The sequence below is a fragment of the Sorex araneus genome, chromosome 3 (genome assembly GCF_027595985.1).
Source record: "Sorex araneus isolate mSorAra2 chromosome 3, mSorAra2.pri, whole genome shotgun sequence".
Lineage (NCBI taxonomy): Eukaryota > Metazoa > Chordata > Mammalia > Eulipotyphla > Soricidae > Sorex > Sorex araneus.
The window spans coordinates 213,326,088-213,351,241 of record NC_073304.1 but is presented as its reverse complement, the minus strand read 5'-3'; the positions used below and the strand labels follow the sequence as shown (position 1 = coordinate 213,351,241).

The 25,154-nt window shown below is 63.3% G+C and overlaps 2 protein-coding genes across 4 annotated transcripts; both read left to right on the top strand.

Moving 5' to 3' along the window:
- The first annotated feature begins 92 nt into the window (after nucleotides 1-92).
- On the top strand, nucleotides 93-11,513 carry EPN3 (epsin 3). Of its 3 annotated transcripts, XM_055132985.1 has the most exons (10): nucleotides 93-614; nucleotides 3,324-4,024; nucleotides 5,651-5,769; nucleotides 6,440-6,520; nucleotides 6,785-6,916; nucleotides 7,944-8,025; nucleotides 8,453-8,719; nucleotides 8,839-8,958; nucleotides 9,071-9,301; nucleotides 9,487-11,513. In XM_055132985.1, the coding sequence occupies exons 2-10, from the start codon at nucleotides 3,445-3,447 to the stop codon at nucleotides 9,819-9,821; spliced, it is 1,947 nt and encodes a 648-aa protein (XP_054988960.1). In that variant the 5' UTR covers nucleotides 93-614; nucleotides 3,324-3,444; the 3' UTR covers nucleotides 9,822-11,513. The 3 variants fall into 3 exon arrangements, with proteins under 3 accessions (XP_054988960.1, XP_054988958.1, XP_054988959.1); XM_055132983.1 differs by lacking the exon at nucleotides 6,440-6,520 and having other exon boundaries at nucleotides 96-614; XM_055132984.1 differs by lacking the exons at nucleotides 93-614; nucleotides 6,440-6,520 and adding an exon at nucleotides 1,710-1,966.
- Nucleotides 11,514-16,136: 4,623 nt separating this feature from the next.
- Nucleotides 16,137-24,491, top strand: SPATA20 (spermatogenesis associated 20). The gene is made up of 15 exons (XM_004608665.2): nucleotides 16,137-16,316; nucleotides 16,401-16,465; nucleotides 16,586-16,740; nucleotides 16,836-16,979; nucleotides 17,106-17,307; nucleotides 17,580-17,710; nucleotides 17,812-17,916; nucleotides 18,038-18,112; nucleotides 18,210-18,419; nucleotides 18,524-18,716; nucleotides 18,948-19,116; nucleotides 19,883-20,094; nucleotides 21,590-21,789; nucleotides 24,055-24,135; nucleotides 24,252-24,491. The coding sequence occupies exons 1-15, from the start codon at nucleotides 16,192-16,194 to the stop codon at nucleotides 24,417-24,419; spliced, it is 2,235 nt and encodes a 744-aa protein (XP_004608722.2). The 5' UTR covers nucleotides 16,137-16,191; the 3' UTR covers nucleotides 24,420-24,491.
- Nucleotides 24,492-25,154: the final 663 nt, after the last annotated feature.

Below are 25,154 nucleotides of genomic sequence, written 5' to 3'. Positions count from 1 at the left end.
AGGAGGTGTCGGAGAGGCTGTGCCTGGTGGCAGAGTGGGCAGGGAGGAGGGAGGGGGGACAGCCTCCAGATGGGCCTGGAACTGTCCTCACTGCAGGGGGAGGCACGCGAGAGCTGGTGTGCATGGTCCCCACCTATTTCTTACGGAGTGGGCAGAGGAAGGGTTAACACCCCCGGCAGGGTGAGGTGGGTTCCTAGTTTGGCGTGCATCCTGCAGTCCCAGGCGCTCTCCCGGGGCTAAGCGCAGCCAGCAGGAAGGGGTTAACTGCTGTGCGTCCCTCCCGGGTCCTGTTACCGCTGAGGCGGACCTGCCCGGCCAGCCCAGCAACTTTCCTCGCCCGCCCCGTGCTGCCACAGGGGGCAGCTCAGAGGGCAGCGGAGCCAGAGCCAGGGGCCCTGGACGCAGCCCCCCCCCCACCGGGGACCCGGCCGCGCCCTTGCAGGGGGGCTGCCCCTCCCGAGAAGGAGGGTCTCCGCCCGCGCGCGCGGGGGTCTCTGGTGGATGGCTCTGGGCGCACTGCCCAGGCTGTGCCGTCCCCCTGGCGCTCAGGGTCACTGCGGAGGCGGCTCGTGGTCCCGGTGCCGGGGCTGGGGCCAAGGGCGCCGGCACCCCAGGTAAGAGGGCTCCTCCCGGCAGGGCGGGGGCGCGGGGCCTGGGCGCAGGCGCGGGCGCTGGGCGTGGGCTCTGGGCTCCCGCGCGGGGGGCGCGGGCGGCGGGCAGCCTTGGGACAGACTCTCCCGCGGGGCTCCGGGGCCAGGCAGCCGCTTCCAAACGGAGCCAGCCTGGATGCTTGGTGCCCCCTCCCCTCCCTCTCTGAAGCCCCCCAGAAAGGGGACCTAGGGTCACTCCCCGCTGCCCCTCCTCCTTCGACCCCGCGCCAGTACCCTCAGCACTTTCACTTCTTAGGCTAGGGCTGCACCGTCCTCCCAGCACCCCGTCCCCGCCTCCCACACACCTCTCCTGGGACGGTGGGGAGTGGGCCGCCCTGCAGACTGAGGTCCTAGAGTCTGGCTTCCTTCCCTCTCTCTGAACCTCCACTCTGGAGATGCCTTAGTCCCCCCAGGTCCCCAGTCCTAGCCACCCCCACCCTGTCCCCGCAGAGAGCTGCCAGGGCGCCCTATAAAGTTCTCCTTGGGACCCTGGGCGAGAGCTGAGCTGGTACCCCGGTACCCAGTGGCCTGTCTCCCTTCCCTCCCCCCACACCCTTCCTCTCTGCTCTCCCCCCCCCACCCCACCCCCCAGCTCTGAGCAGGCCTCCGGGGGCCCTGGCCGCTGGGTGTCCTTGCCTCCACCTGACAGGGTCCGGCTCAAGGTCACTGCAGTAATTCCACCCCTGCGGGGCTGCCGGCGGCCGCTGCGCTGCGCCTTATCGGCGGGCCATGGGGTTTCGGTTTCACTGGCTTTTATTCTGGGCATATTGTGTTCGATAAAACCCTCTGCCTGTAACCGGCGGGCAGTGTGCCAGCAGCTCCCTCTCCTTTGTGGCCGCCTCCTTCCCCTCCTGCTCGCTGGGTCTCCCCCACCCCTCCCTCCCTCCCTCCCTGCGGGTCCCCCCTCAAACTTCAGGGCAGGGAGGTCTCAGGCACTGCCTGGCCTGTAGGACCCTCCTCTCCCCTGCTCCTGGCAGAGGGGCACCGCTGTGAGGAATCCCCAGTCGATTCCCGCCCCCCACTCCCAGGAAAGGTCAGGCAGGCTGGGCAGGAGAGCTGGGCCGGCCAGGGAGTCCGGATGCCCGACTGGTTCTGCTGGTTTCAGTGGCCAGCACCCGGAGGGGCGTGGGCCAGGCACAATTATTTCTCATCTTGACTCTTGCCACCCGCCAGCCCACTGGCTGGGGAGGTGAAGCCCGCTCTGAGTCACCCGTGAGGGGGAGGGCAGGAATTAAACCCGGGCTGGCAGGGCACCCCACAGAAGGCCTGCCTCTGCTGGACAGACGGACGGACAGGCGGACAGCCCCAGAGAGCAGGTAGGCAGCACTCCCAGCCGCCCCCTGCAGCCCACCTGGGGGCTCCCCTTGGGAGCGGGGGCTCCCCCTCCTCTTCCTCAAGCTCTTAGGTACCTGCCTGCCCGGGGGCCCTATGAAACCCGCCTCAAGGGCCCCTTTGAACTGAACTCAGGTGCAGGGCTGGGGTGCGGGGTGGGGGTGAGGGGAGCAGGACCAGCACCCCGGTCTGCAGGGCACCCCAGGGTGTGTGTGCCCAGGTCACGGAGATGCTAGGAGGGTTTCAGGGGCACGTCTGTCTGGGGGCTGAGGTGGCTTTCGGCCAACGGCGTGGTGCTGAGGGCAGTACGCGGGCCCCAATCCTCCCTTCGCTGCTGCCCGGGACCCGGCATATGCCCAGAGCCCCGTGGCTTTGGGGAGCCCAGACTGGCTTTACCCCCAGCAAGCGCCCTGACTGCAAAGGTGGGACGGAGACCCGGCAGTCGTCAGGTGAATTAGTTACAAAACCAGTGACACGCGCAATAAGTATTGGGTTAGTCCTCTGAGGCTTGGGTGTTTCTCTTGTCTCTGCCTCCTACACGTTGTGTGTGTGACTGAGCCACGTCCCCGCTCTGGCCCCAGTGCTCACGGATGTACAATGGGGAAGGGGGTAGCGACTTCCCACCAATGTTGCTTTTTTTTTTCTCCTCTGGTGTCCAATATTCCCTCTGAACCCTGCCTCACCTTGCCAGCTTGCTTCCCCCTCACCCTTCCCTTGGGATCTCACAACTCAGTTCAGTCATCGCTTCCTCCAGGAAGTCTTCTCTGATTTCCCTAGCTTGGGACTTCCTAGGTTCTGCTAGATCATGACTATCTGGACATAGACCGGTGTTCTGTGGCTGGCCCAGTCCCTGCCTCAGTGGAGGCCGAGGACATAGGAGTTAAGTTGCTCAAACGACACAAATTCGCAATACCAGAAGAGAGGCCAAAGTGAGGTCAGGTGTCAGGCGAGATGCTGGCAGAAATGGAAGAGGTGAGGTAAATAGGCTTTTCTGGGGAGCCCACTTGGGTCTCTTGACAAGAACCCGCACATGGGAGGTCAATCCTGGGTTAATCCTGCGCCCCTCCCCCATTCCTGCTCTGTGATCTTGGACCCCACCCCACCCCCATGGAAATCAGGACCATATTCTGGCCTCCTGTGTGAGAAACTAAAAGGGCCTCACTCCAGGGGCCTGTGGGGAAGGAATAAATCAGAAAATACAAACAGGTGCCTGCTCCTGGAGGGAGACCAGGGTGCAGGAAACCCCCAACCTGGCTGCTAGTGGGGGAGTGAGTGGTCAGCCAGGGGACAGCCCCCCCACTTCCCACGGCCTCTCAGCTCCGGACCCCCTCTCTTCCTTAGACCCATGCGGGACCCAGGGACGCAGTCGCCCTGCTAAGCTCACAGCGGCCCCTCTGTGGAGCCGGCGACCTCACCTCGGTGGCCCTCGGCCCTCCGCCTCCGGCTGGGGCAGGGGCTGCCCATGTCCAAGTCCCCGGCCATGACGACGTCGGCCCTGCGGCGCCAGGTGAAGAACCTCGTGCACAACTACTCGGAGGCGGAGATCAAGGTGCGCGAGGCCACCAGCAATGACCCGTGGGGGCCGCCCAGCTCGCTCATGTCGGAGATCGCCGACCTGACCTTCAACACGGTGGCCTTCGCCGAGGTCATGGGCATGCTGTGGCGGCGGCTCAACGACAGTGGCAAGAACTGGCGGCACGTGTACAAGGCGCTGACGCTGCTCGACTACCTGCTCAAGACGGGCTCGGAGCGCGTGGCCCAGCAGTGCCGCGAGAACCTCTACACCATCCAGACGCTCAAGGACTTCCAGCACATCGACCGCGACGGCAAGGACCAGGGCGTCAACGTGCGCGAGAAGGTCAAGCAGGTGATGGCCCTGCTCAAGGACGAGGAGCGGCTCCGCCAGGAGCGGATGCACGCCCTCAAGACCAAGGAGCGCATGGCCCTGGAGGGCGTGGGCATCGGCAGCGGGCAGCTGGGCTTCAGCCGCCGCCACGGGGACGACTGCGGCCGCACTCGGGGCTCCCCATCGTCCTACAACTGTGAGTGGGATCTCGGGGTGCAGTCTGGGACACCGGAGAAGGGGGCGGCCTCAGAGGGAGGTCGGGGTGGTGGCCGGGATGTAACTCTCCAGGTACAGGCCGTCCACGGTGTCCAGGCACTGTGACTCCTGATTCTTGTGATGGCACTCAGTATCCGTGATGGTACTCGGTACTCGAGAGTCCTGGTACTCGTAATGGTACTTGATACTTGTGATTCCTGGTACTTGTGATGGTACTCAACGATGGTATTCGGTACTTGTGGTGGTAGTCAGTACTCATGTGTCCTGGTACTTGGTGCTTGTGATACTCGGTAGTCATGAGGGTATTCATGATGGTACTTGGTACTTGTAATTTCTGGTACTCATGATGATACTCATGATTCCTGGTACTCCTGGCATAGTATTGCTGATGATACTGAATAATTGTTATTCTTGCTGCTCATGATGGTACTCAGTACTTGTGATTCCAGGTACTTGTGGTAGTACTCAGTAATTTGACTGCAGTTACTTTGGGGAGGGAGGGGGAGCCACACCCAGCAGTGTTCTAGGTTTACTCCTGGCTCTGTGCTCAGGGGTCACTCCTAGCAGGCTTGGGGGCCATATGGGGTGGCGGAGATTGAACCCAGATCAGCTGCGTGCAAGGCAAGCGCCCTCCCGGCTATACTATCGCTCTGGCTCCCTGTAATTCCTTTTAATAGGCTTTTGGGTAGGACAGTGGGTGACAGAAATATAGCTTGGGTGTGTGGGCCAGTCCTTATGCTGGCCTTTCAAGCTAGGTGACCAGGACCCCATTACGTGCCCCCCCACCCACACGCAGTACCCTCACCCATAAGGCAGGGTTAATGCTCTCGAACTTCATTGTTTGGTTTGTTGATTTGGGGTCACCCCTGGCAGTGATCAGAACCAGGGCTACTCCTGGCTCAGTGCTGGGGCGGGGTGGGGTGGCAGTGGTCACTCCCACTTGCGCTGGGACTACGCAGTGTCAGGGATCGAGCACAAACGCACACGCCGAGCAGGTGCCCTCTGCCAGCACCCCCAGCTCAGTTGTTCAGTGTGGAGATTGGAGGCTGAGGCGGCCCCTGCTTGAGGACACTGGGAGAATAGCAGCTCCGGGGGCTCCTCCCCACAGTGGTGGGCGTCCCTGATTAGATGCGCTCCTGAGACGGGCACTGTGAGACGGTCTCATGACCCACGCCGGGTGGGGGGAGGGCTGGCTCGGCCCACCAGGGCCAGCAGCCTCTGTTGGTCGCTGGGCCCACTCAAGGCTGTGGAGCTGCCCTTGGCCAGCTGCTCTCGGAAAGCTGCGCCTCGGAGCTGGGCCTGAGCGACGGGACCCTCTCTCCCTCCCACCCCGCTTGGCCTAAGCCGGACCGTCTGGGAGGTGGGGACTGAGGTGCCCAGCAGCTGGAGTGAGGGACTTGGGTTCCCGTCCTTCTGCAGGGTACTGGCGGGGCCCTCCTGGAGCTCATCTGTGGAGCACCTGGGGGTCCTCCGGGGGGTGGGATAGCAAAGCCTGCAGAGAACCTGCCCGCAGCCTGGGCCCACGCTCTGAGCCTTGTCTTTCTGGGGTGTTTCGCGGGGGCACAGCGGGCACCCAGGTGTTCATACGACGGCCCTGTCTCTGCAGCCTCCTCCTCCTCCCCCCGCTACACGTCGGACCTGGAGCAGGCGCGGCCGCAGACATCCGGGGAAGAGGAGCTGCAGCTGCAGCTGGCTCTGGCCATGAGCCGAGAGGAGGCCGAGAAGGTCAGGCCCGGCCGGGCAGGGTGGGCTGGGGGGCCGACAGACACCCCACAGCCCTTTCTCTGACTGCAAAGCCCCCGTCCACCTCAGACAGCCTGGGTGCTGTCTGTGCCCCCTCTGCTGCCCCTCCAGGCTTCTCAGCGTGGGCCTGGAAAGGGCAGTGCGTGGGCAGTAGGGGGGACGGGGTGTGTCTTCTAGGCCACTACCTAGTGTCCTGGGTGTGGGCAAACACGCCAACATGCGCCAGGCGACACTGGAGTGCTGGGTCCCCATCAGCCGTCCCTCGCAGAGGCAGCAGTGGTCGCCCAGTAACTGTCCTCTCTGCCACCCCCTCCGTGGCTCCACGCAGCCTGGGCGGCAACTCTCTGGGCCTCACGGAACCGGGTTGGGGGCACGTTCGGGGTCCTCCCCAGAAAACAAGGATCAAGCTGGATTTTCCTTAAAAGATCATCTTTATTGTGGTCGTGGGGGGGGCTCCCCCAGCAGTGCTCTGGAGCATGAGGTGCCAGGCACGTGCACCACCGTGCATGGCGTGTCCCTGATTCAGTCTTGCTTTTCAAATGGCATCTCACAAGCCCACAGGGAGAAGCGCCCCACACACTGCTGTCCAGGAGTGGGAGTGACGCTCTGGGCCCAGTTCACCCCTTTCTCCCCCCGCCCCCCACCCCGGCAGCCCGTCCCCCCCGTCTCCCACAGGGATGAAGACCTGCAGCTGCAGCTGGCCCTGCGCCTGAGCCGGCAGGAGCATGAGAAGGTAGTGGCCGGGGCCCCTGAGCTGTGCAGGTGTTGGCGCCGGTGCTGATGCAGGTGCTGGTGACGGGGCAGGCGCTGGTGCAGGTGTTGGTGACAGGACAGGTGCTGCCGGAGCTGCTGCTTGGGCACTAACCAAGCTCCTCTGCGTCCTCGGCCCTCACCTCTCACTGCCCGCCCGCCCTCCCCCGCACTCCTGACGGCAACTCAGGCCCCCTCGAGCCCAGCCTGGGCCCCTCCCACTTGCTGCCATCATCCCCTTCTGCAGGAGGTGAGGTCCTGGCGGGCGGAGGACTCCCCCATGGCCAATGGTGCCGGGGCCACGGCCCACCGGCGACGGGACAGAGAGCCCGAGAGGGATGAAAGCAAGGAGGAGGAGGAGAAGCTGAAAAACAGCCAGGTAGGGGGAACTGGGGTGCGGGGACTCTGTCCGGGGAGCTGAAGAAGCAGGTTACCAGGGTGAAGAGCGTCAGGTCGGGCGGCACCACTGCAGTGTGTGTCCAGTGAAAACAAGGGGCACAAGCGCCACCCTCCCCTTCTGCAATGGTGCCCACAGCAAAGTGGGGTGCAGGGGAGCTTGATCGGAAACCCCTGGATCAGGCTCTGCCTTGGCCGCCGCTAACTCCCTGACTTGGGTTGGACCACCAACGGGAGGGGGGGGGACACTCCCAGCCCCCTGACATCCCAGGAGAGTGCAATGCGAAGATGAATGGGGGTGGGCCCTGGCAGTTAGGGCCGGAACACCTGACTCAGAGTGGCACCTCGAGTGCCAACGTTCTGCCCCAGTCCTCCCCGGCTTCTGCACGGCCACACAACCCCTGGGTGATGGGTTCCCCCAAGGAGGTTCTGATGGGGTGCCGCCCCACATGAAGTGGGGCTCGCCCGTGCTCTCACAGTAGGGGGCAAGGCCACCCCCAGAATTACCCACATTTTCCCGGGGTTCACATCCACCGGGGCCGTGGACAGCAGCCGAGGTATGTGGCTCGCTTCCGCTCATGGGGCCCCGGGAGACACCTACACAGCCTCGCCGTCTCCCCGGGTTGTGAAAACCAGGCCCTGGGTGGACGATGAAGAAGCACTTGTGGGGCCGGAGCAATAGCACAGCGGGTAGGGCGTTTGCCTTGCACGTGGCCAACCCGGGTTCGATCCCCAGCATCCCATATGGTTCCCCAAGCACCGCCAGGAGTAATTCCTGAGTGCAAAGCCAGGAGTAACCCCTGAGCATCGCTGGGTGTGACCCAAAAAGCAAAAAAAAAAAAAAAAAAAGAAGCACTTGTAACCTGGAAAGCACCATTCGGAGGTGAGGGGTCATTCGAGACGTTTGTGGAAGGAATTCAGGAGAGGAGGAGCTGCGTTTGGGGGGGGGTCCATGCTGCGGTAACCCACCCTCCCTCCGCGCCCTGCCCACCTCTGCCTCTGCCCTCCAGTCTTCCATCCTGGACTTGGCTGACGTCTTCACAGCGGCCCCGGCTTCCACGCACTGCTCTGCTGACCCCTGGGACATCCCAGGTGAGAGTGCTGCACCCAGCCCCGCTGGGCCCTCCCACAGCCCCTGTCCCAGGCCATCTCTGAGCCCAGTTTCCTCACAGACCCAGGAGAGAGTGAGGAGTGGCGGGGGTGGGGGGGGCATCTGGGGCGTCCGGCTCATGGGGAGGCCCACTGTTCTCGCAGCTTGACCCCCGCCCCCGAAACCACCAGGAAGGTGGCCTGCTTGCTGTCCAGGCCATGATCACAGGCTGGATACGGGCCCCAGCCTGCGGGAGCTTCCTGGCTGCTTCCCAGTGGGGGTGAAGGTGGGCAGCTTCCAGCCCTCCACTATTTGCGACTCTGTGTCTGTGGGTAGAAAACCGTTCCGTTCAGGGGCGGCAGCATTTTCTGCAGGAAGTTTCTGTGGTTCTGTGGGCTTGGGGTGACGTCTGTGCTGTCCCCACTTCAGGTCTCAGGCAGAGCGCGGAGCCCAGCGGCTCCTCCTGGGGGCCCTCTGCAGATCCTTGGTCTCCTGTCCCCTCCGGGAGTGCTCTATCCCGAAGTCAGCCCTGGGACGGCCCTCACACCCTCTCCTCCTCTGAGCCCTGGGGCCGGACCCCAGCGCTGCCTGCTGCACCCCCCGCCACAGACCCCTGGGCACAGAGCTCCCCCCACCATAAGCTCAATGCCGGGGCTGACCCGTGGGGGCCCGCCAGGGAGACCTCCAACTCACCTGGTAAGTGGAGGACCCGGAGGCACCAGAGCCCGTGTGTTCAGGGGGCCACGTGCCCGGGCAGGGGCTCAGCCCTCGCTGGTCCTTTAATCAGCCCATTCTCTCCTCTCCTCCTTGGTCAGCTCTAGGTGGTGCCTCGGCCTTTGACCCATTTGCCAAGCCTGCGGGATCCACAGAAACCAAGGAGGGGCTGGAGTATGCCCAGGCACTGCCCTCTCCGCAGAAGTCCGGCAGCCCTGTGGGTAAGCAGGAGGCAGGTGATGAGGGAGCTCCGGGCAATGAGGGGCCCGCCCACACCTGTGACCCTGCCCTCCTTCCCCGGCCAGTGAGCTCCGCCCCCCGGGTCTTTTGCAGAGCTGGATTTGTTTGGAGACCCCATCCCCAGTTCCAAGCAAAATGGCGCGAAGGAGCCAGATACCTTTGACCTGGGCGCGATGGGGGATGCACTGCCCCAGCCCAGCAAGGAGGCCAGAGCCTGCCCGACGCCGGAGTCCTTCCTGGGCCCCTCGGCCTCTTCCCTGGTTAACCTTGATTCATTAGTCAAGGCACCCCAGGCTGCAAAGACCCGGAACCCCTTCTTGACAGGTAGGTCATCCTTCATCCCTGCAGTAGTGCTCTCGCCACAGCTTGCTGTCTTCATTCTGAGCCCAGGCCCATATTTCTAAGAGCCCCTCTAACCCCAGATCTTGCACCCCCGCCCCATTTAGGGTTGGGTTCCCGGGCGGGCTCAACTGCACTGCAAGCCCCACTCGTCTACTCCCGTTTCGCAGGTCTCAGCGCTCCGTCCCCCACCAACCCCTTCGGCGCGGGCGAGCCTGGCCGGCCAACCTTGAACCAGATGCGCACCGGGTCGCCGGCGCTGGGCATGGCGACCAGCGGACCACTAGGGGCACCCTTGGGCTCTATGACCTACAGCGCCTCCCTGCCCCTCCCACTCAGCAGTGTGCCAGCCGGCGTGATGCTCCCCGCCTCGGTCAGCGTCTTCCCTCAGGCCGGCGCCTTCACGCCGGCACCCGGGAGCCTGCCGCAGCCTCTCGTGCCGCTGTCGGGCTCGGGGGGCCCGCTGCAGCCGCCCCCACAGGCCGGCACCAACCCTTTCCTCTGAGCTCGCCCCGTCGGGGCCAGCTGGCACCCGCGCACGAGACTCCGCCCCAGCCACGCCCACTCGGGGGAAGGGGCATTTGGGGCGTGGCCTCATTCAGGACACGCCCCCTGGAAGCTGAGATTCGTGAGACTCCGCCCGGGAGCGCGCCTCGCCGCTGGGCCACACCTACTAGGGGAGGCAGAGCTCCGTCCAGGGGACAGGGACTCACTCAGGACACGCCCCCGGATATCAAGATACAGGAGACTCCGCCCCGAAGCGCGACCCGCCGCCGGGTCACGCCCCCTAGGGGGCGGGGCAGGCACCCAGGGGGCGGATCTCCAGGACATGCCCCTGGAATCAGGGACTCACGAAGCCCCGCCCCGCAGCTAGCTCAGACTCTCCGCGAGGTATGGTCCATCCCTCCCGTCTGCTGGAGCTGGACACTCAGAACTGTTTGGGAGCGAGTACGCCCCCGTAATAAAGACTGGAACCCCTGTCCTCAGCTCAGACTGTTTGCGGGGCGTGGCGACCTGTGTGGACCGCAGTGCAAACCTCCGGCCGCCGTGGAAATGACCGCTCCACCGTGTGGGGGTCCCCAAATCGATTGTTCCCGTTTTTCGTCCAGCCCCTTCTCTTCCAGATCCTTGTCCAGGCTCTCACTCCGTGGATCATCATTCATTCATTCATTCATTCATTCATTCATTCATTCATCATACAGGGTCCTGAGGACGAGCTCAAAGTAAGGAACAATAGACAATTGTTCCTCTTTATTGCGCACTCCTTACTGCAAAACACTTCAGACAGATTGCTTCATTTAATCCTTGCAACAGCCCTCCGAGGCACATAATATTACTCCCACCCAGCATGGGTGGCATTATTTAGGGGGCCCCGGTGCAGAATGAAAAGGCGAGGCCTCTTGTTCAAAACTGGGTGAAGACTTCCAATGAGGCAGCCGAGCTCAAACGCAAGACCCTTGGCTCAGGGGCCAGTTTATGGGCAGGAAAGCGGCTCAGAGCCGCTAAGTGGTTTGTTCCAGATCACAGCGTGGTGGGGCTGGAGCTCTCCGGCATCTGGCGTGCAGCTCTCAGTTCCCCAATTTCATTCGCAAATATTGACTGACTGACTGCTGTGAATAAAGTGCTGGTCTGGTCTGGGAGGGGTCCAGCAATTCCTGGGCCCCAGCCTCGGGGAGTTCAGAATTGGGCAGGGCCTGCAAGCCTGCTACTGGAGTGCAGTTTTGGGGCCCCCACAGCCCCCACCCACAACTGCTTTACTCAATCACTTTAAATCTGGCCCCACCCCACCCCCTTCCTCTCTCCCAAGCTGGCTAACAATTCCATCTCAGTCAACCGCACCCCTGGGAAAACCTCACCCCTCCTGGAGGCTCATATGGGAGTCTGCTAGATGGGAGGGGCAAGGCTGGGTGCCTTACCCTGGGGGTTCCCGTGGTCAGTGTTCTCCCGCCAAATGTGCCTCCACCCTCAGGCTCTGATCCTGCTGGGGGACTGTGACCTTCCAGTCCCGCAAGGTGGGGGGTCAGGGACCTGAAAACTGCTTTATCTTCCTGGCAGGAGGCTCCTCCGTGGCTGGGCTGGACACATAGGAGACCACTGGCTCAGAGCTGTGGCCCCGGCTTGCACTTAATCATACTAATCACTTGCTAATGAGTGGTTATGCTTCCTGACCTTGAGTAAATCACTTCACCTCTCTGTGGCTCTGCCTCCGTTTCCTCTCTTGGCAGGTGGGAACAAGGTCCCTGACGAGGGTGCTTTGTGCCTCTCAGACCTGTGTCCATGTGGCTAGGCCCCCCTCATCAGAGACTAACCGTATGGTGTGGTCAGGGACACCTCTGACTCCTCCTTTGGCCTAGAGGTCAGCCCCATCCAGCCTTTTACTTGGTTGGTTTTGGGGCACACCCACTGGGGCTACTCCTGACTTGGGGGCTGTGGGGGGCCCAGTCCTCCCCACCTGTCCTTTGCTCCATGGACACAGGCATCTCCTGGTGTCCCTTCTCCTATCTGAACACTTCTCAAGAGCTCCCCCAGGGGACATCTTCCCTGAGGACTCTGGAGGGCTGCGATTCTGCTTCCGGGTAACCCAGGTTGGAGCCTGGCTCCCCGCACAGCTACTCCTGCACGACCTCCTCTGGTGGGACACCCCCTCCTGGGCTTTGGAGCCCCCACCCCTACCCCTATGGGTCTGTCCCGTCCAGGATAGTGGCTCAGTGCACTCATTCTGCCCCCACCTCAATTCCACATGACCCCACTATCTACAAGGGCACCCTGGCATCCCTTGGACCTTCAGCCATCCTGACCCGCGGCCACATGTTTAGAACTTCTCCTCACCGCAGGTTGCTCCAATTCGATGTAGGTGCCCTATTCTCTGATGACCTCAGGCTTCCGGGCATGCTCACCAGCCTCCCACAACCCACCCTACCTTCCCAGAGAGCCTCTCCCCCTCACTCAGCTTGCTTTCTTTTCTTTGCTTTTTTCTGCTTTTTGGGTCACACCTGGCAATGCACAGGGGTTACTCCTGGCTCATGCACTCAGGAATTACTCCTGGCGGTGCTTGGGGGACCCTATGGGATGCTGGGAATCGAACCCGGGTTGGCCGCATGCAAGGCAAGCACCCTACCTGCTGTGCTATCGCTCCAGCCTCTCTTTCTTTTCTCTTTCTTTCTTCCTTTCTTTCTTCCTTTCTTCCTTTCTTTCTTTCTTTCTTTCTTTCTTTCTTGGGAGGGGCACACACCCCATGGTGCTCAGGGCTCACGCCTGGCTCTTTGGAGGATCACTGCTGGGGAAGCTTGCGGACCACCAGGGGTCCAGAGGCTCAAGCTCAGGTCAGCCATATTCAAGGCAAGTACCCTGCCCACTTTACTCTCAACAGCCCATCAGGTGCTTTCTTGAACCAGATCCTGCATCTTGATATTTGTGACAAGGAGCCTCGTCCATCTGAAAACCACGTCCCCCATCCCCCTCACCCCATCACCCCTTCTTGCCGGTGTCCCCCAGCTTTTCCTTCCCTCCACACCACACCACCACACCAGCTCCTGTCATCAGCCTCACTTCATCGAGCTGCTTATGGCCACCAGGTAGCCAAAGGCATGGACATCTGCCACCCCCCATCACTGGCATCTCTAGAGTGTGACTTCATGGCCCTTCCTCCTCACAGCCCTCTGTCCCGTGCTTCTGGGGCCCTTGACACCCAGGAGGTCCCCCTCTGTCTAGTGGGGGCACTTCTCCCCAGACTCCAGCCCGAGCGCCTTTCTCTCCCCTCTGGGCATCTCCCTGAATGCTCCCTGGCTTATCCACACTGACCCCACAACTGACCGGCCCGCGTTCATCCTTCCAAACACTTTTCTGCATGCGAGAACCTTGTCAACTCTACCGACATGTTCCAGGGCCCCTCAGGGACCAGAGAGATTGCTCGCGGGTGCAGCCTGGTCCCCAGCACTGCATGGTCCCCGACACTGCCAGGAGTGATTCCCGCTGGAAGTTCCCCCCTGAGCACCACTGGGTGTATTCCCCCCAATCACACAAAAGACCCCTTGGGTCAACGAGTTCAGAAAGGAGCTCCTGGGGGCTGGAGCGATAGCACAGCAGGTAGGGCATTTGCCTTGCACGCGGCCGACCAGGGTTCGATTCCCAGCATCCCATAGGGTCCCCCAAGCACCACCAGGAGTAATTCCTGAGTGCATGAGCCAGGAGTAACCCCTGTGCATGAATGCTCCCTGGCTTATCCACACTGACCCCACAACTGACCGGCCCGCGTTCATCCTCCCAAACACTTTTCTGCATGCGAGAACCTTGTCAACTCTACCGACATGTTCCAGGGCCCCTCAGGGACCAGAGAGATTGCTCGGTGTGACCCAAAAAGAGAAAAAAAAGGAGCTCCTGAAACCTCAACTGTGTCTTCTCCCCACGCCCCTCTCCGCAGGAAAGCCCCTGCCCCCACCAAACCCAAGGTAAACCTGACTCTGCCAGCTGCTGTTGCCACCCCTCGACCCTGCCAGTCATTGTTGTTGGGAGAGCCTGCACCTCCTCCTCCTCCATACACCCCCTCCCTGGGTGCAGACCCCCACACCCCCTCCCTGGGCCTGCAGGGCCTCGGAACCAACCATCCTTGTGCTGTTGTCTCTTTCCAGCCCGTTCCCTACGGGGCAGCCCCATGGAAAGTTCCAGAGTCAACTTGACCCAGCTCGCTCCCCAAATCATCCATCCCCCCTTCCCCCCCACCCCCAGCACACCAGCCCCTTACAAGACCCGATGGCCTGGCCTCTCAGCAACCTGGGAAGTCCCAGCCCCAACTCAGGATGGCCACGCAGGGCAAGCAGGGCCTTTGCACATGTGTCCTGCGGCTTCCCCAGCACCCTCCCCGCCGCCACTACAGCGCCAGAGCCCATCCTCCTGGACCCCCAGGCAGGGAGCCCCCACTGCAGTGGTTTTCTTCGCGGGGGTGGGGGGGAGCCTCCCCCACCCGCCCCTGGCCTCTAGCAACAGCGGTTCCTGGCTGCTGCCCCTCAGGGCGGCTCCCCGCGAGCCGCCTCCTCCCCAGCCGAGCGAGCGGAATGAGGGCAGCAGCCTGGCCTCCCTCTGCCCAGCGCGGGCTGCCGGGCTCAGCGTCCAGGGGCGGCGGTGGTAACGCACGACTCCAGGGGAGGCGTCCACGTGAGGGCATAAAGTTGGCGCATCATCAGCATTCAGGGCGGACTCCCCGGAGGGGGCAGGGGGCGCCGGCGGCGCAGAGCCAGCTCACCGGGGGCGGGGCCCACCATGCCCTCCGCCCGCGGCCTTCTCCCAGGTTAGAAAAAAAGCGCTGGACAAGATGAGCTGAGCCTCCCGGCGTCCCACGGCCATGGCATCCACAAAGACGTCTGCGGCGAGCGCCTCCAAGGAGCTGCCCGGCCGCCGGCGGCCGCTCGACACCCCGCCGGGCCGCCCCAAGCCCGAGCCCAAGGCCCCGTCCGCGCAGGCCCGCGCCGCTCGCCCTGCCATCCCGCGCGCGGTCGCCAGGCGGCGCTCGGACACCAGGCACGCCGCGCGCGGCCTCGCCGGGGACCCGCTCCTGGGGCTGGGCGCCCGCCACGCGCCCTCCGCCGCCCACCACGCGGAGCAGCGCAACTGGCCCCGCGGCCGCGCCTTCGCCTCCAGCTCCTGCCTCCCCGTGGGCCGGCCCCCAAGCCACCGCTACCCCAGCGCCGGCAGGTGAAAGCCGCGTGGGGGACGCGCGCCCAGGACCTGGGGCCACCGCGCCATCCCCACCTCCCCAGCCCGACACACGGGCTCGCCCCGCTCTCTCTGCAGCTTGCGCGGGCGGCCCGGCCCCCAGGTCTCCTCTTCTCCCTCCCTCGGCTGCGGGGCTGGTTTCCCCAGGCACTCTGTGCTGACACCGCTTCCAGGAAGCCTTCCACGAACTCCCAATGCAGGGCCAAGGGTCCAGGGGAGGCCAGGGGCTGGCGCACAGTCTTGATTGCTGCAGGGACCTGCCATGATTTTAGGACTGAACCCCCTGAGAAGGGGGTCTGCTTGGTTCCCTGGAGCCCTCTCCCAGATGGCCTGGCCCCAGGAGGGGCCCCAGTGACCAGGGGCTCAGTGCTGGTAATGCCCGTTTCCCTCTCAGGACCCCTAGGGGCTACACTCCCAACATTCACTTTTTTTTTTTTTAATTAATTAATTTATTTTTGTGGTGGACTGGGGCAATAGCACAGCAGGTAGGGCGTTTGCCTTGCACACGGCCAACCCAGGTTCAATTCCTCCGTCCCTCTCGGAGAGCCCAGCAAGCTACCGAGAGTATCCCGCCCGCACGGCAGAGCCTGGCAAGCTACCTGTGGCGTATTCGATACGCCAAAAACAGTAACAACAAGTCTCACAGTGGAGACGTTACTGGTGCCCGCTCGAGCAAATGGATGAGCAACGGGAGGACAGTGCTACAGTGACTGATTTTTGTGGTGTGTCACCTGGGACCAGACCCAGGGCTCCTGTGTCAGGTCCCCCTCCCAGACCCCCAGGCGTGGCAGAGACCCCTCCCGAGCACCTGCGTCGGGAGGGGCCCGCTGGGGGAGGGAATGGAATCCCGAGCCCTTCTCTTTGTGACCAGCCCCGACCTCACAGTCACCCTTCCCACCACCGGGCCTTGAGGTTGGGGGAGGCCAATCTGGCAGGGAGCCGCCAATGAGCCACCGTTCCTCACCCCCCCAGAAGCACAAGGGGGAGCACAAACCCCTCGGTCTCCCCCGTGGTTCAGAAAGGTGGGCCGGGAGCGGGGGGGCTTCTGGGATGGGAGAGACGCCGGGCCACGCCCCCCTCGGCCTGCCGCTGACCCTCCTGCCGGTGCCAGGGGCTGCTCCTCCCGGGACAAGGACCGCAGCGCCACCGTCACCAGCCCAGTGCCCATGCCTGCCGGGGGCAAGACCAGCCGGACCAGCAGCACCCAGCCCACCACACAGAAGGTCCCCAACCGCCTCATCCATGAGAAGTCGCCCTACCTTCTGCAGCACGCCTACAACCCCGTGGACTGGTGAGGCCCCGCCCAGCCCGCACCGCAGGCCCTCTGCCCCGCCTCGCCCTTCCCTGCAAGTGATGCCTCCCCCTTCTGGACTAGGTACCCCTGGGGACAGGAGGCCTTCGACAAGGCCCGGAAAGAAAACAAGCCCATCTTCCTCTCAGGTGAGAGGGGCAGGGCTGTCCGCGGGGGAAGGCCCGCTGGGCCTGGACACTTCTGTCTGGGCCCCCTGGGCCGCGCCCCTCCAGCCACTCACCGGCCCCTGCCCCCCCCCCGCTTTGCAGTGGGGTACTCCACCTGCCACTGGTGTCACTTGATGGAGGAGGAGTCCTTCCAGAATGAAGAGATCGCCCGCCTGCTCAACGACGACTTCGTCAGCGTGAAGGTGGACCGCGAGGAGCGGCCGGACGTGGACAAGGTGTTCATGACCTTCGTGCAGGTCAGCGCGCCGCTCCCGGGGCTGGGCCGGAGGAGGGGGTGCCCGGCCGGGTGGGGGCCGTGCCCTCACCCCGCCCCCCACCCTCTCGCTGCCAGGCCACCAGCAGTGGCGGGGGCTGGCCCATGAACGTGTGGTTGACCCCCAGCCTGCAGCCCTTCGTGGGGGGCACCTACTTCCCCCCGGAGGATGGCCTGACTCGCATTGGCTTCCGCACGGTCTTGCTGAGGATACGGGACCAGGTGCGTGTGCCCTGGGGCGGGTCTGGGGGCAGGGGGCGGGGGGGGGGGGACGCTGGGGCCGGGTGAGGGAAGCAGGCCCTCCCCACCCCCACGAGCCGAGCCTTGGGTCTGCCCCGCCGCCCGCAGTGGAAGACGAACAAGACCACCCTGCTGGAGAATAGCCAGCGCGTGACCAACGCCCTGCTGGCCAGGTCCGAGATCAGCATGGGTGACCGCCAGCTGCCCCCCTCGGCCGCCACCATGAACAGCCGCTGCTTCCAGCAGCTGGACGAAGGCTACGATGAGGAGTACGGTGGCTTCGCTGAGTCCCCCAAGTTCCCCACGCCGGGTCAGTGGCCCCTTGACCCGCCTGCCCCCTCCTGTCTGTGACCCTTGACCTCCGGCTTGGCCAGACCTCCCGCTTTCCTCACTCACGGTCACTGCCCTTCGCTGGCCCTGGCCTGACAGGCCTGGCTCCCCTGTGTGTTGACCCTGACCTGCCGACCCTGCTGACCCCTGCCTGTGTCTGGGAAGTGGGTCCCTAACCCGGTCTGGCGGGCGGTGCCTGACGCCCGACCCCTTGACCCCCTTCTCTCACCCGCTTGCTCTTGGCCCCTCCAGTGATCCTGAACTTCCTGTTCTCCTACTGGCTCGGCCACCGTATCACCGCGGACGGCTCCCGGGCCCAGCAGATGGCCTTGCACACCCTGAAAATGATGGCCAACGGCGGCATCCGAGACCACGTGGGCCAGGTGAGAGGGGCCGGGCCTTCCCTGGGGCGGGCAGCCAAGGCACGGGGCCAGGGTGGGCCTGACTTCTCGCACCCCACACCCCCCCATCACTCTGGTCACAGGGTTTCCACCGCTACTCCACGGACCGCCAGTGGCACGTGCCTCACTACGAGAAGATGCTGTACGACCAGGCACAGCTCTCGGTGGCCTATTCCCAGGCCTTCCAGGTGACCCCTCCTGGCCCTCCCCCAAAACCTGCTCCCGGGAAGACTTTGATGCTCCACGGCTTGAGGCCTCCCCCGGGGGACACCCCCCCCCCGCCATTTATAGCTGCTTGACTCCCCCTAGATCACGGGCGACGAGTTCTACAGTGACGTGGCCAAGGGCATCCTGCAGTATGTGGTTCGGAACCTGAATCACCGGGTGCGTGAGCCCCCCCCTGCATTGTGGGGCATGGCGGGGGGAGGGCTGGGGGTTTGCAGCGAGGCCCCTGTCGGCTCAACCTCCCCCCACTCCACAGTCCGGAGGCTTCTACAGCGCCGAGGACGCAGACTCGCCGCCCGAGCGGGGCACGCGCCCCAAGGAGGGGGCCTTCTACCTGTGGACCATCAAGGAGATCCAGCAGCTGCTGCCCGAGCCGGTGCTGGGAGCCACTGAGCCGCTGACCTCGGGCCAGCTGCTGATGAAGCACTACGGGCTCACGGAGGCCGGCAACATCAGCGTCAACCAGGTGGGGACGCAGCGGGGCGGCCCTCGGGGGCGGGGCCCTGGAACCCACAGAGTCCGTGGACTGTGGACCTACAAGTGCTGACGTCCCCACCCCCTGCCCCGCAGGACCTGAAGGGGGACCTGCAGGGCCTGAATGTGCTGACCGAGCGCTACTCGCTGGAGCTGACCGCCGCCCGCTTTGGCCTGGACGTGGAGGCCGTGCGGACATTGCTCAACAACGGGCTGGAAAAACTCTTCCAGACCCGGAAGCACCGGCCAAGGCCACACCTGGACACCAAGATGCTGGCGGCCTGGAACGGTGGGGGATGGCCACGCTGGGACCCCACGTACCCCTCCCCAGGCCCCTTCCCCGTGGCCGGCACAGGCTCCCGGCGAACTCTTCCTGGGTTGGGTTGAGGAGCCTAAGGTTTCCCAGGAGCCCATGGGCACTGGTGCTGGAACGTGCCATCACCCTGGGGCTGGGGGGGGTGTTGCTGGGGTGGGCCTCCCTGGAGGGCCCCCTCTAGCCACCACTGCCTCCTCCTTCCAGGCCTGATGGTGTCTGGCTTTGCGGTGACTGGGGCCATCCTGGGTATGGAGAAGCTGGTCAACTACGCCATCAACGGGGCCAAGTTCCTGAAACGGCACATGTTTGACGTGTCCACCGGCCGCCTGATGCGGACCTGCTACGCTGGCACCGGGGGGACCGTGGAGCACAGGTGGGAAGACCAGGACGGTCGGATTCCTGGGGATCACTCGGGTCCTGCCCCCCACCTACCGCCAGCGCCAAACCTCCCCCTGGTGCTTTCACTCACCCGGGAAATGGGCTGACGGCCTCTGCTCCAGCAGCCTTTGAAGATTCAAGTGGGAGAAGGGGCCTGGAGAGAGAGGGCAGTGCATGGGGCTCATGCCTTGCAGGCCACCGACCTGGGTTCCATCCCTGGCACCCCACAGAATCCCCTGAGCCCCACCAGGAATGACCCTGGGTGCAGAGTCAGGAGTAATCCCTGAGCACCACCGGGAGTGGGCCGAAGACCAAAAAAAAATAAAATAAAATGGGACAGGGGGGCTGGAGTGATAGCGGGTAGGGCGTTTGCCTTGCACGCGGCCGACCCGGGTTCAAATCTCAGCATCCCATATGGTCCCCTGAGCACCGCCAGGGGTGATTCCTGAGTGCAGAGCCATGAGTAACCCCTGTGCATCGCCAGGTGTGACCCAAAAACCAAAAAAAAAAAAAAAGGGGGACAAATTCAGTGTTCTGGATCACAGAGACAACACGTGTGGTGTGTGTGCAACCCTGAGGGTGGCGAGTGTTCTGGACCTCTGAGCACTGCCAGATGACACGGGTGGTCCCCAGCACCCTGGGGCCTGGCAACACCAGGTCACCGGGCCTGCACCCCTGGCCAGGGTCCCCTGGAGCAGCTCTGGGCAGGCCCTTCTCTCCCTTGGGCCTGTCCCCAACCCCGTCCCCGTGCTGTTCCCCAGCAACCCGCCCTGCTGGGGCTTCCTGGAAGACTACGCCTTCGTGGTGCGGGGCCTGCTGGACCTGTACGAGGCCTCGCAGGAGAGCGCGTGGCTGGAGTGGGCACTGCGGCTACAGGACACGCAGGACAGACTCTTCTGGGACTCCCGGGGTGGCGGCTACTACTGCAGCGAGGCCGAGATGGGGTCGGGCCTGCCCCTGCGCCTGAAGGACGGTCAGTGCAGCACGTGGAGCTGCTGAGGGGTCCCGTGTCCCGAGGGGTCCCGGTGTCCCGAGGGGTGGTGCATAATGGTGTGGGCAGGGCCGTGTCCTCCTGCATTTGTGTCTCCCCTGCATGTCGGCCAAGCGGCTTTGGACAAGCCTTTCCCTGCCAGCACCTCCGTTCCCGGTTGTTGGTTGTTTTTTTTTTTGGGGGGGGGTGCACATCTGGCGCTGCCCAGAGGCTGCTGCTGGCCCTGTGGGTGGGGGAGTCCCCACGTGGCACTGGGGACTAGGCCCCTTGCTGGATGGGCTGCTGTGCCCATCTCTCCGTTCTTTATTGAGTTGGTTTGGGGCCATACTTGGTGGTGTTTAGGTAGTTATTCTTGGCTCTCTGCTTGGGGGGTTACTTCTGGCTCTGTGGTCCAGGATCACTCCTGGCGGTGCTCAGGGGACCATGTGGGGTTCCAGGGATTGACTGAACCCAGGTCAGCCTCGTGCAAGGCAAGCTTCCTACCCCCACCGCATCACTCTGGCCCGCTCATCTCTCCATTCTTAAACATGCAACCACACGGCACACCTGGGTGCCACCTGACGGGGCTGGCGCAGAGACTTAGCTATTGTCAGCAAGTGTTCAGCTGCGGTAACTGGCATGCCCGGACTCATATTGTGAGGGAGGATGACTTTTCCCCGCGAAGCTTGAAATGTGTTGACATTGTGAGGGCCCTGACGGGGCAGGCACGTGCATGCCCACCATCACCAGCACCATCTCTTCCCTGTCCCTCTCCCCACACCAAGCACTCGTCTTCACTGCTGTGTCCCCAGGCGCCTCACACACAGGCCAGACACATAGTAGGTGCGCAGGAAAGCGGCTGCTTGACTGACGGGGCCTGAGAATGAGGCAGGGCCCCTCAGCCCGGGGCGGGCACAGGGGCCTTGTGACGTTTCTCAGAGGGCTGGACAGGGCTCTGGTGGGCAAGGAGGAGCAGACGGGCCTGCAAGAGGCCTGGAGGGGATGTCCTGCACCCCGAAGAAGGGGCAGAGACCAGAGGGGAGGAGAGGGACCTCCCTGGGAGTGGGCGCCCCAGGCTGTGGTGGATTGTGATCGGATTCCGAGTGGATCCCAGAACCTCACTGGCTGGCGGCTGCTAAGGGCTGGGTCGGGCCCCCCTCGGAGGAGACTGTCAGGCCCGACAAGGCGGAAGCAGGGGTGGGGAGGTGTGGCAGGGTTGAGTCTATTCTGGCCGCAGACCCGGCAGACTCAGACTCGTGGGCGGATTCCAAGTGGGAGGTGGTGGGGGCAGGGGGTGGGCGCGGCTGCCGCCTGCTCTGGCTCTCGCCGAGTGGGAATGGAGCTGCCAGCCAGGGGAGCAGTGGGCTCCCGGGGGGCCAGGGCGCGCCGAGGGGCTTCCAGGTGGGCGGGGTGCACGCCCTTAGACTCGGGGAGGAGGCCCCCTCCCCCACCACCCTGGCTACAGCCCGGCCTCACCGCCTCCCTCTGGGCCCCGCAGACCAGGATGGGCCAGAGCCCAGCGCCAACTCGGTGTCGGCCCACAACCTGCTCCGGCTGCACGGCTTCACGGGCCACAAGGACTGGCTGGACAAGTGCGCGTGCCTGCTGACCGCCTTCTCAGAGCGCATGCGCCGGGTCCCCGTGGCACTCCCCGAGATGGTCCGCGCCCTCTCTGTCCACCAGCAGAGACTCAAGCAGGTGGGAGAGGCTGGCCGCGTGGGGGCAGCCTGTGAATGTGTGGCCCCCTGAGTGTGTCCTGGGCACTGCTCTGTGCCCGAGGAGGCCTCCCGCTGGGCAGGGGGCTGGGAGCACCGCGAGGAGTGGAGTCCCTGCACCTCTCTAGGTGGCCAGCGGGGCTGCTGGGGTGCTCTTCTGCACAGAGAGCCGTGGTGCTGAGGGGAGAGGAGCACTGGCAGGTGTGTGCGGGTGTGTGCCCATGTACGGGTGTGTGCCTGTGTGCTGGTGTGTGCCCGTGTGCAGATATCTGTGTGCAGATGTATGCCTATGTGCAGGTGTGTGCCTGTGTGCTGATATGTGCCCATGTGTGGATATCTGTGTGCGGGTGTGTGCCTATGTGCGGGTGTGTGCCTGTGTGCTAGTGTGTACAAGTGTGTGCCTATGTGCTAGTGTGTGCAGGTGTGTGCCTGTGTGCTGATATGTGCCCATGTGTGGATATCTGTGTGCGGGTGTGTGCCTATGTGCGGGTGTGTGCCTGTGTGTGAGTGTGTACAAGTGTGTGCCTATGTGCTAGTGTGTGCAGGTGTGTGCCTGTGTGCGGGTATGTATCTGTGTGGGTGTGTGCCTATGTGCTAATGTGTGTGGGTGCATGCCTGTGTGCAGGTGTGTCTGTGTGCAGGTGTGTGCCTGTTTGCAAGTGTGTATATGTGCAGGTGTGTGCCTATGTGCAGGTGTGTGCCTGTGTGCTGGTTTATGCAGGTGTATATCTGGATGTGTGCCTGTGTGCGTGTGTGTATCTGTATTGGTGTGTGCCTGTGTGCTGGTGTATGCCTGTGTGCAGGTATCTGTGTGCAGGTGTGTACCTGTGTGTTGGTGTGTGCATGTGTGCAGGTATCTGTGTGCAGGTGTGTCTCTGTGTATATGTGCGGGTGTGTGCCTATGTGTAGGTGTGTGCCTGTGTGCTGGTGTGTGCAGGTGTGTATCTGCAGGTGTGTTCCTGTGTGCAGGTGTGTATCTGTACTGGTGTGTGCCTGTGTGTGAGTGTGTGCCTATGTGTAGGTGTGTGTCTGTGTGCTAGTGTGTGCAGGTGTGTGCCTGTGTGCGGGTATGTATCTGTGTGGGTGTGTGCCTATGTGCTAATGTGTGTGGGTGCATGCCTGTGTGCAGATGTGTCTGTGTGCAGGTGTGTGCCTGTTTGCAAGTGTGTATATGTGCAGGTGTGTGCCTATGTGCAGGTGTGTGCCTGTGTGCTGGTTTATGCAGGTATATATCTGGATGTGTGCCTGTGTGCGTGTGTGTATCTGTATTGGTGTGTGCCTGTGTGCTGGTGTATGCCTGTGTGCAGGTATCTGTGTGCAGGTGTGTACCTGTGTGTTGGTGTGTGCATGTGTGCGGGTATCTGTGTGCAGGTGTGTCTCTGTGTATATGTGCGGGTGTGTGCCTATGAGTAGGTGTGTGCCTGTGTGCTGGTGTGTGCAGGTGTGTATCTGCAGGTGTGTTCCTGTGTGCAGGTGTGTATCTGTACTGGTGTGTGCCTGTGTGTGAGTGTGTGCCTATGTGTAGGTGTGTGTCTGTGTGCTAGTGTGTGCAGGTGTGTGCCTGTGCATGTGTATGTGTGCTAGTGTGTGTGGGTGAGTGCCTGTGTGCTAGTGTGTGCAGGTGTGTATCTGCGGGTATGTGCCTGTGTGGGGGTGTGTATCTGTGTGCGGGTATGTATCTGTGTGTAGGTGTGTGCCTGTGTGCGGGTGTGTGCCTCAGTGCAGGTATCTGTGCGGGTGTGTCTCTGTGTGCAGGTGTGTGTCTGTGCAAGTGTGTGCCTGTGTGTGGGTGTGTATCTGTGTGCTGGTGTGTGCCTATGCAGGTGTGTGCCTGTCTTCTGGTGTGTGTGGGTGTTTACCTGTGTTCAGGTGTGTACCCATGTGCAAGGTGTATGCTTGTGTGTGGGTGTGTGCTGTGACGAACACTGCCTGTTTGTTTTATACTTCTGTCTGTATATGTAGCTCTGTGTGTGTGTGTATGTGTGTGCGTTATTTGCCGCTGTATCTGCCTCTGTGTGGCTGTGGCTTTTGGGGTCTCTCTGTGTGTCTTCAGTGTGCTGTGTTCCCTGGTGTGGTGGGGTCTGTCCCTGTATCCCCAGCACTGTGTGACACAGCCCCTTGTGCGTGTGCCCGCATGTGTGGACGCCCTTTGCCAAGCCGTGCTCTGGGGGTGCGGACAGGACCTGGGGTGCAGGCGGGATGGGGGAGCCCTGCACCGGGCACTGAGTGGCCCTTCTGTCCGGATCAGGTGGTGATCTGTGGAGACCCGCAGGCCAAGGACACCAAGGCCCTGCTTCAGTGTGTGCACTCACTCTATGTCCCCAACAAGGTCTGTCCCGGCACCCTGCCTCCCGCCCGCCTCCCCGCCCGCCCCTCTGTCATCTCCTCTTGCCCATTCAGCGGGCCTGCTGGGACCCTCCAGTGACCCCTCTCCTCCCGCCCCAGGTGCTGATTCTGACTGACGGGGACCCCTCCAGCTTCCTGTCCCGCCAGCTGCCCTTCCTGAACTCGCTGAGGCGGCAGGAAGACCGGGCCACGGCCTACGTGTACGAGAACCAGAGCTGCTCCATGCCCATCACAGAGCCCAGTGAGCTGCGGAAAATGCTCCACTAGTGACTGCCTGGTCCCCTTGGGGCCGGGGCCCGAGACGGAGCTTCCCAACAGGCCAGAGACTCAGACCCCTCAGGGCCCCGCCCACCCTCTAGCCACCCCCAGGGGCCTGTCCCCGCTGCCTTCCGATGCGCAGGAATAAACCTCAGAGCATCCCGTGGGAACCCAGGTGTCGGCCTTGCTGGGCCCTTTCCTCGGTTCCCTCCCTGTCCCTTCCAAGGGTCACCAGCCCCCCCCCCACCGTGTCCTGAAAGAAACGGAGGTCGGGGTGGGGGGCCGTCCTTCCCCGAAGGATGAAGAAAGGGGCTTTGTGGAGCTTCCAGCTGGGAGAGATGCACAGGGTGAGGGGGGCTGCTGGCCAGCTGTGCACATCTGCACACACTCTGAGGGCCTGGCAGAGCCGTGGTTATCAGAGTCCAGGGCCTTTCTTTGGGGACATTTGTCCACCCAGAGCAGCCCTCAGTTCCCCCAAGATGCACACCAGCCTCTGTGCAGAAGCTCAACCCGTGCGCCCCCCCACCCCAGGCCAGTCCCGGGAAGAGCTTTGTTGCCTTGGGAGCGTCGGTGGGTCCCAGGCCCTTCTCCGAAGCTGCAGGGACAGGCCCCTTCCTACGGCCACCTCATGTGTCCTCAGTCTTAGGGGATCTCACAAGTCCCAGCCTTGGCCCCCACAGCTTCACAGGTCACAGAAACCCCACTGAGGGGAGAAGGACACAGGGAAGGTGACAGTGGGCATCA